Raw genomic sequence first — 18,594 nt, 5'->3', positions numbered from 1 at the left:
TTCATTGTAGGGGGACGACGGGGATTTACTATTCTCGGTTCTCGGTCGCAACGCGAACGGCGCCGAGAACATTTGTTGTTCTAAGGTTAATTTGTCTCTAGCCTCGGAAACCCAGACGTTTTTATTTCCAGGGAGAAAAAAAGAAGTATGGGGGCCGAGTCCACTTCAATTCGCCATACAGTAGTGCAAACGTCGCTCACTTTCTGCTGATTTCTGATCGTCTGCACGTTTGTTAAATTGACGCACATGTACATGTACACACACACACACACACACACACACACACACACACACACACACACACACACACACACACACACACACACACACACACACACACACACACACACACACACACACACACACACACACACACACACACACACACACACACACACACACACACACACACACACACAAAATAATGGTTAATGTGGTTAAATGCTAAGGTGACACACATAGGTGTTCCAGGTCTTAACCCATTTAGACCTGAGGACGATTCTACAAAATGTCTAAATCCTGAATCCATGTTTCTGTGTCAGTGGTGCTCAACAATTTCATGTCAAGGACCCCCAGAATTATCTGTATTTGGCCACCGCACCCCCATCTGAAAATATGTTGTTCCAGGGACCCCCCCCCAGAAGCAAACATTTGAGTTAAAAATGTTCGCTCTGAAAGAATATATATATATATTCATTCTTGCGCCACATTTTTACGATTTTTCAAAAAAATAGCAGATCTACAAGCTCATAGCGCGGCACCGAGTGCCGCGCTATGAGCTTGTAGATCTGCTATTTTTCAACAGCTAAAGTATAACATAATGCTGCCAAACACCAAAAGGGGGTTCCCGGCTTAAACCGGTTTGGTGGTGCTGTTGTGGTCGCTGAAGGGAGCGTGGGGGATGCTGGTGGCCACGGGCTGATGGCGGTGGGAGGAGGAGGAGGAGGAGGAGCGCTCTCGCCTGGCCTTGATGAAGCAGTACGACAGTACGGCCACCAGCGCCAAGATGGCTACCGCCAGCACCACCGCCACCGCTATGGAGCCTGCATGGGGGTGGGGGGGGGAGAGAGAGAGAGAGAGAGAGAGAGAGAGAGAGAGAGAGAGAGAGAATCGTTGGCTGCAGTGTTCATGCTGACGGAATGTTTTTATTTAATTTTAGACAAAACAAAATCGAAAAATCTAAATCATATTTTTGGCATCTTTGAAATGTCGACAGTTTATTTTGTCGATAAGTAAAATGCGTTTTGCACTTTCTTTTTAGTCTGGTGATTCTTACCAGATTCAGTCTCTTCTTCCTCTTCAAAGCGTTCAAACATTCCTCTGGCAAACACATGTTTCTCTGTAAGACATTTAAAAAAGGACTCGTCATGTATTATGAACACATGACAGAGAGACCCCTTTTCCACCGGTTGGTTCCCAACCAGTTCTTTTTGGTTTTTAGTCCATGAGCCAGAGCTCCAAAATTGGTGGGCAAACTATACCCTATATTCAATTGTTTATAAGATCAATTCAAGTAAATTAATACATGATAACCCTTCCACAGTAGTAGCCTTTTCATATTTTCTTATTTTTCATATTTTCCTACATAATGCCTCATTTGCATATTTAAAAATGTAAAATTTGTAATACAATAAATCATTGTCTTCGTGTAAGTTCTCAATTGGGGAAGTTTAATGGTGATAACAATCTAATATAGGTATGGTTTTGCCCACTCAATTCATAATTAACGTTTCAATTTTGGAGCTCTGGCTCATGGACTAAAAACCGGTTCCCATTGGGAACCAACCGGTGGAAAAGGGGCCAGAGTGTGCAAATGGAAATGTACTGTATGTACACATGGAAATGTAGCCAAATGGACCCGTAACGGTCCATTTGGTTACTGTTAGAAATGCTCTCACCTCACCTTGATTATCGAAGAAAAAAACTATATTTGGTTGATACATTGTTTTTTTGTATCCCTGTCAAATAAACATCATTCATTTCAATAGAAGTTGCTCAATGGCGTTTTGAAGCACCCGGAAGACTGCCGGAAGTACCATTATAACTCAATGGCTCGAGCGAGCGGATCAAAGTTCGATTTGATTTGCAAGAACCACCCCCACAGGGTCCATTTGGTTCGTTGTGTCTACAGAGTTACAGATGACGCACATTACGCACATGACGTCATGAACGTCCGTCCACCTCTATGAAAGTGCTGCAGTTCCACTTTTCGCCAGTAGGTAGTGGCAGCTTCAACGTTGGGATGGCCTTACTGGGGGGGCTTGGCCCTATAACACACAAACCTGTGACTCCTTGGCAGGTGCTCATGCAGGTGTCCTCCTGCTCAAAGTTGTTGTCGTTGCCATCGCAGCCCCCGAACGTGAAGCGGTGGCACTGCTGGTCCAGCGGGTCGTAGTACCAGCGGGTGTGGCTGGCGCGACACGCGCCCGTCCTGGGAGGCTCCGTGCAGCGGGCTACCACAAACACACGCACGCACACACACGCACGCACACACACACGCACGCACGCACGCACGCACGCACGCACACACACACACACACAAATGCAGTGTGAATATCGTCGACTACCCTTTTTACACAGACTAAAACCAAATAAAAAAAACTAAGCTATGATAACTAAGACTAAGTAATATAGGCCAATGACAATTTTGTAATGACAACTAGACTAACATGTCAAAATCACCCGAGACCCGAATCACATCCTCCATAAAGAATATGAGTTGATGCCGTCTGGCAGACCATCACCATACTGTAAGCTCAACACATATAAATTATCTTTTGTTCCACTGTCAATCAAAGCACTCGATAACAGATAACTAACTACTGGGGGGAACGGGGAAGACCTTATGATGGGAGAGTGCAACACTGTAATACTTGAACCTCTTGATATATTTGCACAGTGTGGGTAGGATCATTATTTTTTGTACTATAAACTGGATTCTTTGTACTATGAACTGTGTGTGTAAGTATGTATGTCTCTTGGTGCCCAAGACAAATTTCTCCTCCGCTAGTGGAGAAGAGATCCAGCTGAAGTCATTTTTTACGTTATAGATTTTGTTTTGTCACATTCCTAAGCCAATGTCGGTAGTATAGGTCATCAAATTGTTGTTCCCCCCTAAAATATAGATGCTGGGGTCTAAAATATGGATGCTGGGGTCTAGAATATGGATGCTGGGGTCTAGAATATGGATGCTGGGGGTCTAGAATATGGATGCTGGGGTCTATAATATGGATCCTAGGGGTCTAGAATATGGATGCTGGGGTCTAGAATATGGATGCTGGGGTCTAGAATATGGATCCTAGGGGTCTAGAATATGGATGCTGGGGTCTAGAATATGGATCCTAGGGGTCTAGAATATGGATGCTGGGGTCTAGAATATGGATCCTACGGTCTAGAATATGGATGCTGGGGATCTAGAATATGGATGCTGGGGGTCTAGAATATGGATGCTGGGAGTCTAGAATATGGATGCTGGGAGTCTAGAATATGGATCCTAGGGTCTAGAATATGGATGCTGGGGGTCTAGAATATGGATGCTGGGGTCTAGAATATGGATGCTGGGGTCTAGAATATGGATGCTGGGGGTCTAGAATATGGATGCTGGGGGTCTAGAATATGGATAGGGTCTAGAATATGGATGCTGGGGTCTAGAATATGAATGCTGGGGTCTAGAATATGGATGCTGGGGGTCTAGAATATGGATGCTGGGGTCTATAATATGGATGCTGGGGATCTAGAATATGGATGCTGGGGTCTAGAATATGGATGCTGGGGTCTAGAATATGGATGCTGGGGTCTAGAATATGGATGCTGGGGTCTAGAATATGGATAGGGTCTATAATATGGATGCTGGGGTCTATAATATGAATGCTGGGGTCTATAATATGGATGCTGGGGTCTAGAATATGGATGCTGGGGTCTAGAATATGGATGCTGGGGTCTAGAATATGGATAGGGTCTAGAATATGGATGCTGGGGTCTAGAATATGGATGCTGGGGGTCTAGAATATGGATGCTGGGGTCTAGAATATGGATAGGGTCTAGAATATGGATGCTGGGGTCTAGAATATGGATGCTGGGGGTCTAGAATATGGATGCTGGGGTCGAGAATATGGATGCTGGGATCTAGAATATGGATGCTGGGGATCTAGAATATGGATGCTGGGGTCTAGAATATGGATGCTGGGGTCTAGAATATGGATGCTGGGGTCAAGAATATGGATGCTGGGATCTAGAATATGGATGCTGGGGTCTAGAATATGGATGCTGGGGTCTAGAATATGGATGCTGGGGTCTAGAATATGGATGCTAGTTTAAAGTCTACTCTATGCTATGAAGTGTTGCTGTTAAATGAAAATGTCAACACAGAACATGCAGACGGACAGACATACAGACAGACAGACAGACAGACAGGCGATAAAGCTCACCTCTCTTCTGATTGACATCGATTTCCAGGAGACGACTGAATGTCCGATTGACTGAAATCAACACAAATAGTGTATATCAGTTACTCTGTGTGTGTGTGTGTGTGTGTGTGTGTGTGTGTGTGTGTGTGCGTGCGTGCGTGCGTGCGTGCGTGCGTGCGTGCGAGATTGAGTGAATGTGTGTGTGACAAACCACACAAGAAGAAACTGAAATATGTGAACTAAGAGAAGGTGTATTGTGTAGAATCACTGAGATGTTCTTAGTCTTTTTGTAAAAACAAAAAAGGAAAGTCTCCAAAAATAGCCAATCTACGAGCTTGTAGATCTGTTATTTTGGCAATTCCTCTGAGCTTGTTTGAATCTCGCCCCTGACTACCCCACGAATAAACTAAAAATTAAACTAAGCTAGCAAACCGACTTTAAAAACAAATCAAAACTAAATGAAAACCCAAACTAATGAAACCCTAGAGCATGTTGTGTGCCGCCTTACCCCTATGCCTAAACCTAAGGCATGTTTTACTATTCTGAAAAAATACAACAGAAGGGATATAAGGAAACACGCAAGATAGGGCTGTGTCACTGTGTGTGTGTGTGTGTGTGTGCACTTGTGCGTGCGTGCCTTACGTTTGTCGCAGTTCTTCTCATCCGAGGCGTCATCACACTGCGTGATGTCATCACACTCCTGACCTCTCTGCAGACAGCAGCCACTCCCACACACAAACTGACCCGGCTGGCACGCTGCGCCGCACGACTCACCTGCATGCACACACACGCGCACACACACGCGCACACACACACACACACACACACACACACACACACACACACACACACACACGCACACACACGCACGCACACAGTATTATCAGGATATTGATTGGTGTCAGATTGTATCGTTTCAAAGCGTGTCATGCGACGGGATTCACTCTTTCCCGGAGCGTTCTACACCCGATGGGCGTGGCTTTGAGGTCACAGGGTCAAGGCCTATTCATACTCCAGTCTTAGGTGATAAGCTGACCACCGACAAACTACAACATGAGGTCACTGAGCCGCGCTAAAACTACAACATGAGGTCACTGAGCCGCCGTGGTAAGAGACTCACCGCTCACCCAAAAACATCTCTCTGTTTTTACTAAAACTACAACATGACGTCACTGAGCCGCGGTGGTAAGAGACTCACCCAAACACATCTCTCTGTTTTTACTAAAACTACAACATGACGTCACTGAGCCGCGGTGGTAAGAGACTCACCCAAAAACATCTCTCTGTTTTTACTAAAACTACAACATGACGTCACTGAGCCGCGGTGGTAAGAGACTCACCCAAAAACATCTCTCTGTTTTTACTAAAACTACAACATGACGTCACTGAGCCGCCGTGGTAAGAGACTCACCGCTCACCCAAACACAACTCTCTGTTTACTAAAACTACAACATGACATCACTGAGCCGCGGTGGTAAGAGACTCACCGCTCACCCAAACACATCTCTGTTTTTACTAAAACTACAACATCACGTCACTGAGCCGCGGTGGTAAGAGACTCACCCAAACACATCTCTGTTTTTACTAAAACTACAACATCACGTCACTGAGCCGCGGTGGTAAGAGACTCACCCAAACACATCTCTCTGTTTTTACTAAAACTACAACATGACGTCACTGAGCCGCGGTGGTAAGAGACTCACCGCTCACCCAAACACATCGCTCTGTTTTTACTAAAACTACAACATGACGTCACTGAGCCGCGGTGGTAAGAGACTCACCGCTCACCCAAACACATCTTTCTGTGTTTACTAAAACTACAACATGACGTTTGGATGCTAAGGGAAGTGCGTCCCACAGTTTTGGCGCCAGAAGGGAGAAGGTTGGGGTTAGGTTTAGGCATATAACCACGCCCACTACGTAGAATGCTCCGGGAAAGAGGGAGTCCGACAGGAGGAAGTGACATCATCATTGTGGAGGTTACCTGTGTGTGGCAGAGTGCTGCGTGCCGCCGATGGAGCTGTGAGGAAAAACACACACTTTATTAAAACACACACACACACACACACACACACACACACACACACACACACACACACACACACACACACACACACACACACACACACACACACACACACACACACACACACACACACACACACACACACACACACACACACACACACACACACACACACACACACACACACACACACACACACACACACACACACACACACACGTCCCTATGTTTGGAGTACCAACAGGGGGCACTGTTGCACCACTCACTTCAGACCGGTCTGATTTCTTATCCCACGATATCTAATGTAATCCTGGGCTCTACAGTCCCTCTGGCAACCTGGGGAGAGCAACGAACCTCATGCTTCCTTCTATGCATGAGGAGTCCGCTTCTTATCACCCGACAGCCTGGAAGTTTCCCTGGTTGGACGTAGCGTGGAAGGAACACGTTATTCCAACCAGTTCCTTTCCCCCCCCATCAGGCGCCCCCGGCGGTAGTTTGTGTAAGACGAAAATCTACACTAATAATAATTATTATTATTTTGTATTCTGTGTCATTGAGGATGATCTGTGTCATTTGATATTGAAAGTGCTAGCCGTGTAATGGCCTTATTGTTCATATCAGCAAGTGTGGGTGTAGGGCAGGGGTCCTCAATAGGCGGACCGCGGTCCACGACCGGACCGCGGACCACCTCTCTGTGGACCCTGGAAAAAAAAAAAAAAAAAAAAAAACTGTACTAAACAGGCATAGAGCCCCGCTCTCCGCTGGCCGCTGCGTGGCCCGCGCCGCGCTCATGGGACCGGACCTTAGTCTTTTTCAAAAACTATTAGTGGACCTTCAGCATTTCTAGTTGAGGACCCCTGGTGTAGGGAGTCCGATGATCTTGGAAGCAATATGGGTAATACTGAAAAGTTTGTTTCTGTTAGGCATGGACAGTATGGTGTAGAGACATGCGGAACAGTACAACAGAACAGGTACAGTAATAACAGGAGATGAGGAGCAACAGATAATGATCTTAGCTTATGAATTACATGGAGTCATTGCTGAAAACGTGACTGGATAGATGTAATGTGTTGATCAAACCTAAGTCTATTGTCCAGTGTGAGTCCAAGATATGTGAAGCCGTCAACCTGTTATACAGTTTTACCATTAATGAGGAGTGGGCCAAGTCCAGTGTGGGTTGTCCACATTCAACTCTAAATAGTTGTCAGTGCACCACTGTGTAATAGAGTTATTGTCGTGGAGCAGTCCGAGAATGGCAGTTGTATTGTATTTAAGTTGTATTTAAAGAGTATTTTAATAGCTGAATATAGGAGGGGTTAGCACCCCTCAAAAATAGCAGACCTACAAGCTCATAGCGCGGCACCGAGTGCCACGCTATGAGCTTGTAGATCTGCTATTTTTCCACAACTAAAGCATAAAATAATGCTTAATAGGCATGTAACGATTCACTCAACTCACGATACGATTCGTATCACGATATGAGGTTCACGATACGATTTTTCACGATATTTTACAGAAAAATTACCGTTTTTTTTAATTTTATATAATTTATCTTCCCCCCCGAGCTTTTTCACATTTTTTATTTAACTACATTGCAAAAGAAGCAGCATTACTTTTGACAGTGCAGAAACATAATTGCCTTCCTTGATGAGCATCAACGACCATCATCACCTGGGCACAGTCACAGACAGCTCCCCTCTACAGTCAGACACACAGCTCCCCTCTACAGTCAGACACACAGCTCCCCTCTACAGACACACACAGCTCCCCTCTACAGTCACAGACACACACAGCTCCCCTCTACAGTCACAGACACACACAGCTCCCCTCTACAGTCACAGACACACAGCTACCCTCTACAGACACACAGCTCACCTCTACAGTCACAGACACACACAGCTCCCCTCTACAGTCAGACACACAGCTCCCCTCTACAGACACAGACACACAGCTCCCCTCTACAGACACACACAGCTCCCCTCTACAGTCACAGACACACACAGCTCCCCTCTACAGTCACAGACACACAGCTACCCTCTACAGACACACAGCTCCCCTCTACAGTCACAGACACACACAGCTCCCCTCTACAGTCACAGACACACAGCTCCCCTCTACAGTCACAGACACACAGCTCCCCTCTACAGTCACAGACACACACAGCTCCCCTCTACAGTCACAGACACACACAGCTCCACTCTACAGTCACAGACACACAGCTCCCCTCTACAGTCACAGACACACAGCTCCCCTCTACAGTCACAGACACACAGCTCCCCTCTACAGTCACAGACACACAGCTCCCCTCTACAGTCACAGACACACAGCTCCCCTCTACAGTCACAGACACACACAGCTCCCCTCTACAGTCACAGACACACACAGCTCCACTCTACAGTCAGACACACAGCTCCCCTCTACAGTCACAGACACACAGCTCCCCTCTACAGTCACAGACACACAGCTCCCCTCTACAGTCACAGACACACAGCTCCCCTCTACAGACACACACAGCTCCCCTCTACAGTCACAGACACACACAGCTCCCCTCTACAGTCACAGACACACAGCTACCCTCTACAGACACACAGCTCCCCTCTACAGTCACAGACACACACAGCTCCCCTCTACAGTCACAGACAAACAGCTACCCTCTACAGACACACAGCTCCCCTCTACAGTCACAGACACACACACAGCTCCACTCTACAGTGCACTACTACTGAAAGTGACTCTCATTTCTCTCCAAAAGCACTTGAATATGATGGAATATGACTAAAGCTCACATTTCACATCACACACCATAATTCACTAGCCCCCCTCTTTTTTTAAATTTTTGAGTGGTGTAAACCACTCCTACAACTGGCTTTGTTAGTTTACGTGTCTGTCTGTCTGTCTGTACCAAAGAAATCACACCCGTGTGAACTGAGTGGTGTAAGGTCTTATATAGACTGATCAGCTGTGGTCTGACGTAATGAAATCACACCCGTGTGAACTGGGTGACCATAGCAACCGTGCTCATTTTTTTTAGCACAGACAGACAGACAGACAGACACGTAAACTAACAAAGCCAGTTGTAGGAGTGGTTTACACCACTCAAAAATGAGCATGGTTACTATGGTCACCCAGTTCACACGGGTGTGATTTCATTACGTCAGACATTACGTAATTATTGTATTTATTTCAATAAATCGATTCATGTCGTCGGGATTAATATAGATATATATATCGATATACGATATATCGTTACATGCCTAGTCCTTACCTGGCAGTCCGTGGCACGCAGCGGAGCACTGCGTCTCCGTGAGGTAGTTGTTGAGGTTTCCTTTACAGCCTCCGTAGACGAAGCGCTCGCACCGCTCCGACGTCACGTTGTAGTGCCACCGCATGAAGGCCGCACGACACGGACCCACCTGGACCGCCACCGCGCAGTGCACTGAAGAGAGAGAGAGAGAGAGGTCACTGTACCTCTGCTATGCAATGCACTGCAGAGAGAGAGAGAGAGAGAGAGAGAGAGGGGGAGAGAGAGAGAGAGAGAGAGAGAGAGAGGGGGGGGGGAGGACAGGGAGCTCGGAGGGAGGTTGTGCACAAAGTGGGTCCCTTTATTCTTTTTTCTAAATTTCTAAATTTTGTTTTAAATTAGTATTATATCAAAACCTAAAAACAAAAAAAAAACATTCACAAAAAAGCAAAAAAAAAAAACAACACAATTCAATGATTTAGTTTCATGGATAAATCAAAGGAAAATCAAAGACATTCCAAAATGTGTGTGAGCTTGTAGTTCCACAGAGAAGTGTCTGCATTAGAGACAGCCAGAATGCACCAGTACAGTATGATCCCAGCCTAGAGGAAGTCTTTATGGCCAAGGTCATTAAATACCAACCACTCCTACAAACCGTCTCAGAGCTGGGCTATAGGTGCGGACTATTTGTTGAGTGGTGCAACCACTCCATTCCCTGGCTGGGTCCCTGGCTGGGTCCCTGGGTCCCTGGCTGGGTCCCTGGCTGGATGCCTGGGTCCCTGGCTGGGTCCCTGGCTGGGTCCCTGGCTGGGTCCCTGACTGGGTCCCTGGCTGGGTCCCTGGCAGGGTCCCTGGCTGGGTCCCTGGCTGGGTCCCTGGCTGGGTCCCTGGCTGGGTCCCTGGCAGGGTCCCTGACTGGGTCCCTGGCTGGGTCCCTGGCTGGGTCCCTGGCTGGGTCCCTGGCTGGGTCCCTGGCTGGGTCCCTGGCAGGGTCCCTGGCAGGGTCCCTGAATGGGTCCCTGAATGGGTCCCTGGCTGGGTCCCTGGCTGGGTCCCTGACTGGGTCCCTGGCTGGGTCCCTGACTGGGACTCCCTGGCTGGGTCCCTGGGTCCCTGGTTGGGTCCCTGGCTGGGTCCCTGGCTGGGTCCCTGACTGGGTCCCTGGCTGGGTCCCTGACTGGGTCCCTGGCTGGGTCAGTCCGAGCACGGAAATAGCATTTTCTTCTCAGATCTACAAGCTCACAACGTGACACAGACAGACAGACAGACAGATAGACAGACAGACAGAGGGGGGGTGATCGTGTCCAACCTGTCCGACTGAGTCAGATCAGAGGGTGTGGCCACCGATGGGGTGTGGTCACAACGAAACTGCCGTATGTGTGTGTGTGTGTGTGTGTGTGTGTGTGTGTGTGTGTGTGTGTGTGTGTGTGTGTGTGTGTGTGCGCTCAGTTTCAATCCACCCCTGGGAATTAATCAAGTATTTCCATTCCATGTATGTCTGTCTGACTGACTGATAGGCACTCATTAAAATGTGTAGCTTTTGCAATACACTCACTTGAATGGCATTATGTAAGCCATGTGACTGCATTCCTGATGCACTAGTGTGTGTGTGTGTGTGTGTGTGTGTGTGTGTGTGTGTGTGTGTGTGTGTGTGTGTGTGTGTGTGTGTGTGTGTGTGTTATGTAATAACTGTGTAACTTTGTAACTGTACGTGGGTGTAATTCTGGCTAAGTGTCGAGGTGTCCTTGAGCAAGACTCTGAACCTGTAACTGCTCCTGATGAGTAGGTTGGTGCCTTGCTTCGTTTCCTCCGTCACCGCTGTGTGTGTGTGTGTGTGTGTGTGTGGGGCACTGAAACAGCCACTCTACACAGCTACCAAGTAATTTGTCATTGAAGCTCCATCTTGGCATGAGGTCTCCTCTAAGGCAGGGGTTCTGAACGTTTTTGGCTGGGGAGTGGGACCCCCGGAAATGTCTCGCTGTTGATTTGTTTGATTTGGTTATTTCATCAGACTACACTTCCCGTGAGTACTCACGTTGGGACTGCTTAGGGCTGGGGGACTACATTTCCCATGATTATTCACGTTGGGACTGTATTTCATTAGACTACATTTCCCATGAGTACTCACAGTGGGACTGTGTTTCATTAGACTAGTTTTTTTTCCCTATGAGTACTCACAGTGGGCCTGCTCAGGGCTGAGGACTACATTTCCCATGAGTACTCACAGTGGGACTGTGTTTCATTAGACTATTTTTTTTCTCCCTATGAGTACTCACCATAGAGTATATAAAAGGATAGAGACTGAACTGGCGCGAAGCTCCGCCCCCCCAGCTATTCATGTCAGTGGAAGTTGCTCAGTGGCGTTTTGAAGCACCCGGAAGACTGCCGGAAGTACCGTCTCAGAACGTCTACTTCCGCATTTGACCACCAAATTTTGGTGGTCAAATGCGGAAGTGCAACCGAGCGCTCAATGTTAAAGCCCAGCTGCACGGGGTTTCCCGGTCATGAATCCACGGGTCCGCCTGTAGTCCCTCCTCCTACCACTAGGGAGGAGAGCTTCAACGTTGAATAGCCTCACTGGCCCCTTGGTACTCACAGTGGGCCTGCTCAGGGCTAAGGACTACATTTCCCATGAGTACTCACGTTCGGACTGCTTGGGGCTGAGCACTGTGACGGTGACGGTGGCGGTGTCAGACAGCTGGTGTGAGTCAGTGACCGTCAGCTGGAAGACGTAGCGTCCAGGAGGCAGGTTGGACACGCGGAGCTGGTCCGGCAGCTCTGTTTTCTGAAGGGAAAAAAGACAAAAACAAAAAAAGTTTACATTATTATTATCTAGAGCTGAGACTTTATTTTGATTCATGAACCCATTTAGACCGAAGTTTGATTTTACAAATGTCTTCTAAATCATGACAGTTTTCTGAAAAATCTATGTTTCATCAGTGGTTCTCAAACATTTTCATGTCAAGAACCCATAGAATTATATGTAATTGGCCGCCGACCCCCATCTGAAAATATGTTGTTCCAGCCTGGGACCGCCCCAGACGTAAAGATATGAGTTAAAAGCGTTCGCTCTGACAGAATATATATTCAAAGATTTGCGCCACATTTTTGCGATTTTTCAAAAATAGCAGATCTACAAGCTCATAGCGCGGCACTCAGTGCCCCAGACGTGGTTTTTTGTGTGTCCAGCGACACTCTCATTGGCTTAAACTGCTGCTCGCAGCGCTGATCACAGCCCCTTTCACATGACTGTACGATTTATGCGACAGAGACATACATTTAGAACCTGTCAAATATCTAGAAGAAACGCTCGGGGAAGGCATTGCCGATCGATTTTGTTATCGCCAACCGGATCTTCTTGCAGAGCCTTTAACACACACAGCGTCAGATGTTCGGGGGGTTTTGTCGGGCAGCGCCAAACAAAGGTCCCCGACAGCCAGTGGTGGAAAGAGTACTCAATTGTTTTACTCAAGTAAAAGTACCAATACTGCAATTTAGAACTACTTTGTTACAAGTAAAAGTACGGAATTTAAAATGTACTTGAGTAAAAGTGCACAAGTATTGGCATCAAAATGTACTTAAAGTACTAAAAGTAAAAGCATTCATATTCCAGAATGTCCCATTTCACAAGTTCAAAATGTGTAGAAAATCTTTCAAAATGTGTAGAAAATCTATTGAAAATATCAATCTGCTTGTAATTGTACAAGCTGCTTGTAGATCTATTCTTGAAAAATCGTGAAAATATGTGCAAATCTTTGAACAATATTATTCTTTCACAGCAAACGTTTTTAACTCATATATTTGCTTCTACATATTTTCAGATGGGGGTCCGGCAGCCAAATACATATCATTTTTGGGGGTCCTTGACATGAAATAGTCTGAGAACAACTGATATAGAAACCAGGGTTTTTCAGAAACCTGTCGTGATTTAGAAGACATTTTTGTAGAATCTGGTGTCCCAGGGACGTGCAGAGTGTTAAGAGAGGCAGGGGCTGAAATCCCGTAAAGAGGGCACTTTTGGACAAAAATAGCAGATCTACAAGCTCACAACACGTCACGCTGCGACGCGTTGAGAGCTTGTAGATCAGCTAATTCCGGGGCGCAGCCCAGCACTCTTTAGCTAGTGGAGATGCAGGTGTAACGACATGGAAAGCAATTCTCCTGAATGCTGCCTTCCCGGGCATGGCATGGAAAGGAGAGGAGTGGCGTTTTGCATTTCTTTCGCCATGTAGTAAATGCTGCATTCGTGGTCTGGAGAGGGCAGTTGTTTTACAGACGGGTAAAAGGGCAGGGGCTGAAACCCCCTTTGATGTCTACTGTATGTGTGCACGTCCCTGTGGTGTCAGGTAAATGGTGTATATAGTGTATACTGTACCGGTGTTGTTTTCGTCGACTAAAACTAAGACGAAAAATGTTCGTCGACTACCTTTCTTCACTGACGAAAACTAAATGGAAACTAAATGAAAACGAAGCTATGATGACTAAATATACTGACAATTTCGTCAACAAATAAAAACTAGACTAAAATACTAAGAAGGGACTAGTGGACAAGAGATCCAGTATAAGTCATTTTACACTTGAAAATAGCCGATCTACAAGCTCACAACGTGTGGCAGCACGACGCGTTGTGAGCTTGTAGATCGGCTATTTTCAGCAAGTGTAAAATCAGTCATTACGACGGCATCAAGGCCCGCCAAAACACATTTTGTTCGACTAAATCAACAGTAGATTTAGTCGACTAAAAATCTTATGACATTTAGTCGACTAAAACTAGAACAACACAAAAACATTCCGGGTGACTAAAACTAAATGAAAACTAATCAAGAGGCTATGACTAAAACTAAAATTTGCTGCCAAAAACAACAGTGTACTGTACCTCCATGATCACAGAGGAGTCCTCCCCCTCCAACAGGCTCCAGTGGTAGCTGCTGATGCTCCCGTCGCCCACTGCGTGGCTCTCAATGCCGTTCAGAATCACCTGATTGCCGCCAGCGGCCCCGCCAGGCTGGACCACCCTGTCCCGCCCCGCGTTGGCCCTAGGGGGTGTCTTGTCACCTGCAGACGAGGAGAAGAACACCTTTTGATCAGGCATGCATGCAGCGCACCTTTGGAAATGTATTCTTTGTGTGTTTCCCGCTAACAGTGGTGGAAAGTAACTAAGTACTTTTACTTAAGTACTGTACTTTTCTTGAGTATTTCCAATTTCCAGTACTTTTACTTCTATACTCCACTACATCTCGGAGCCAAATTTTGTACTTTTACTCCACTACAATCATTTGAAAACTTTAGTTACTAGTTACTTTGGCGATTAACATTTTGATTAGAAAACATACATTAACCACTTCAACCCTATACATTTCGGCCATTTGAAAATAGCCGATCTACAAGCTCACAACTTGTAGATCGGCTATTTTCAATAGATTTTGTACACATTTTGAACTTGTGAAATGGCACATTCTGCACAATGAGTACTTTTACTTTTAGTATGTTAAGTACATTTTGATGCCGATACTTTTGTACTTTTACTCAAGTACATTTTCAATGCCGTACTTTTACTTGTAATGAAGTAGTTCTAAATTGCAGTATTGGTACTTTTACTTAAGTAAAACAATTGATACTTTTCCACCACTGGCTGTTTGCTCAGGCTCTGAGCGTCACCTCATATAGCACGTTGCGATTCTTGTAGATTTGCCCCCCCCCCCCCCCCCCCCTCCCCCAGAAATCCCCCGTAAATAAGCTTCAACATTAAAAGTGTTATTATATTGAAATTGGACAATATAGGGTGACATCACAATATGTGTTAAAGTATATTGCCTATAAATAGGCAACCACACAAATTCAGACCTAATCTCTCCGTTCATTGTCCATGGCAAATATGAGACGTGGGGGAGAAGATGACGTAAATTTTCCCTTCATTGTCAATGGCATTTAATGTTTGTGTTGCGGACATTTGACCTAATTTCTCCTTTCATTGCCGATGGAAAACATGAGACGTGTGGGGGACAAGATGACGTACATTTTCCCTTTATTGTGAATGGCATTTCATGTTTGTGTTGCGGACATTTTGAAAAATAGCATATCTACAAGCTCGTAGTGCGGCACTCGGTGCCGCAGTACGAGCTTGTAGATCTGCTCTTTTTCAATAGCTAAACTATAACATAATCCTTAAAACACCGAAAGGGGTTCCTGAATGGGTTTTAAAAATCATTCACACACCCACCCCGTCCATCCTTACCAGACAGTCCCTCGGGGGGTCCCTTCAGGTACTTCTCGTAGACGGGCTCCAGGATGTAGCTGACGAATCCAGCCTTGTTGACGAAGCGACAGGCGTACCTCTGCTGGTGCGCGCAGCTGAACAGAAAGCAGGTGTAGCTGGAGGTGGTCTCGCTGCCCAGCGTGTGGTTGGTGGTCTCCACGAGGGCCAGGTCACACCGCGGGGCCTCCTACCATGGCAGCAGGGTTGTTTTGGACAGAAATTTTTTGGATTTAGTTTCAGTCATAGTCTTTTGAATACATTTTCTTTTGCATTTTAGTCACATTTTACTAGTCACCTGAGATGTTTTAGTGTTAAGTCTAGTTTTGGATCGTCTGAATATCATAAGATTTGAGTGGACTAAATCTAAGGTTGATTTAGTTGACTAAAATGTATTTTGGCGGTGCCTTGATGGCTTCGTAGTGGCTGAATCTACAAACCAATCTACAAGCTCACAACGCGTCACGCTGCGACGCGTTGTGAGCTTGTAGATTGGCTATTTTCAGCACGCAACCAAGCATAAAATTACTTGTCTTTTAGTTCTGCTGGATCACGTCTCCATTAATCCCTCCCAACATTTAGCCTAGTTTTTATTCGTTGACAAAATTGTCAATATATCTCATCATGTTCACATCAACGAACATTTTTCGTCATGGTTTTTAGTCGACGAAATCAACAACTATACCTGGCAGCAGGCGCTCACACACTCCTGGACCCCGCGGACCGGCGGCGAGGACAGGTATGAGGCTCCGGAAAGCACCGCGTCCTCCGTGTCCAGAACAAAGTTCTGCTGGGCCTCCTTGAAGCCCCCAGACCTATATAAGGCACGTCACCATTAGGACATTGTACTTCACCCTGAGGACGATTCTACAAAAATGTCCCGTCAGTTTTCTTGAAAACCCCATGTTTCTATGTCAGTCGTTCTCAAACATTTTCATGTCAAGGACCCACAGAATTATATGTATTTGGCCTCCACACCCCCATCTGAAAATATGTTGTTCCAGAAGCATATATATATATATATATTCAAAGATTTGCACTACATGTTCACGATTTTTCAAAAATTAGCTTGTAGATCTGCTATTTTTCAATAGCTAAAGTATAACATAATGCTTAAAACACCAAAGGGGGTTCCCGCCCAAAATGGGTTAAGGGACGACTTCACCACTTTTCAACCTATCTTCCTATAATGAGTCCTCACTATCTATCCATCCATCCATCCATCGATTGATTGATGTATTTATTAACAATTTGCAGAATTACAGTACATTTCGACCCAATAAAGCATTACACTTGTTTACAAGAGGGTCCACCTTGTTCAATTAATCATAACATTTAGAGACGTACAAATATATACTTCTATATAGCCAAAAACAGGAAATCATAGAGGGGGTAATAAGTCAGGGGAAAAGGGGGTGGGTGGGGGATTCAGATTTTACGGGGGCCAGTTTCGAATTGCAGCCATCTGTAGGTGCCCTTTGAGAGGGGTTTTGAAGGAGTCAAGGGATTTGCATGTCTCAAATGAAAAAAATTAACCTTTCTCAACATGGAAAGTAAACGATTATGACGAGTGTGAAAAATAATTGCGATTACCTCAAATGTAATTGCATTGTGTAATAATTGTGACATTATTGATTGAACATTGTTTGCAGTTTGCAGAATGGGTAGCCTACAGGTCAATACAAAATCTGCTAAAAATTGGATAAAACCAGAAAAAGCACATAAACCTTTGTTTACATATTGGGTCCTCCATTTTCAATTCATCAGAACAGAACATTTTAAAGACATTATTATACACTTAAACAGACCTACCCGGATTCAGAAGAACACTGCTGTCCTTTTACGCGCAGAGCGCACAGCGCGCACGCCAACAACAGCAGCACGCGCACAGATCCGAACATCATCCTTGGTAAACACTGGAAACCCGAACGTATATCCCGAGTGGTCTTTCTTTTTACACGTTGATTGATGGTGAAAATAATGTAACAAAAATAATTAAACACAACAGTAACCTGCCCAACAATGACCTGCACCTGAATTCTAAAAAAAACCCAAAAAAAAAACAAGAACGGCAATAAAGAAGACGAAAATGAAAAATGTGCGTTTAAAAAATAAAAATAAGTCCTTTTCAGCAGTCCAGTGCTGGCCGACAAGGCAAGTGCACGTCTCGTTTTAACTCCGTTTATAAGAATAAGAATAACCTCTTCTTCAACAGTATAATAACTGCCTGAATTCCAATAAAATGTAAAAAACAATAAAAAGGGGAGCTTTATTTATCTGAGAAAAAGAAATGGCGTTTCGTTTCGCTTCCTTGACAAACTAAAGGTGGAGCGTCTGGTGTGTTTATGGGACGCATGTCATGTCTGTCTACTCTACACAGGCGTGTCTCTCTCGGTGATATACCTCCTCGTACTACGGTGGAAAACACCTGATCTACAAGCTCACCGCGCGTCGCGGAGGCGACGCGCTGTGAGCTTGTAGATCAGGTGTTTGTTTTTTGTACCTCGCTCTTTTTCCTCCGGCATCAGGTGTGTCTCCCAGCCAGTCTCTCTCAGAGGCGCGCACGTGTGTGTGTGTGTGTGTGTGTGTGTGCGCGCGCGCGTGCGTGACATGCGCGTGCCGTGCGTGACGATGAGGAAGTCTTAAACGCACGCTCCCTATTGGTCGG

General features: G+C 45.7%; 1 protein-coding gene across 1 annotated transcript; it reads right to left on the bottom strand.

Annotated features, from left to right (window-relative positions):
• Positions 1-788: 788 nt before the first annotated feature.
• spint1b (serine peptidase inhibitor, Kunitz type 1 b) lies at positions 789-18,324 on the bottom strand. Its single transcript, XM_079525792.1, has 12 exons — positions 17,739-18,324; positions 16,612-16,741; positions 15,909-16,116; positions 14,550-14,728; positions 12,317-12,458; positions 9,698-9,868; positions 6,391-6,426; positions 5,049-5,180; positions 4,428-4,478; positions 2,283-2,453; positions 1,277-1,339; positions 789-1,043 (listed from the first exon to the last, which is right to left on the bottom strand). Exons 1-12 carry the CDS (start codon positions 17,828-17,830, stop codon positions 853-855), a joined length of 1,566 nt encoding a protein of 521 aa, XP_079381918.1. The 5' UTR covers positions 17,831-18,324; the 3' UTR covers positions 789-852.
• Positions 18,325-18,594: the final 270 nt, after the last annotated feature.

This window comes from Electrona antarctica (genome assembly GCF_951216825.1).
Source record: "Electrona antarctica genome assembly, chromosome: 17".
NCBI lineage: Eukaryota > Metazoa > Chordata > Actinopteri > Myctophiformes > Myctophidae > Electrona > Electrona antarctica.
Note: the sequence above shows the minus strand (reverse complement) of the source record. Positions and strands in the feature narration are given on the sequence as shown.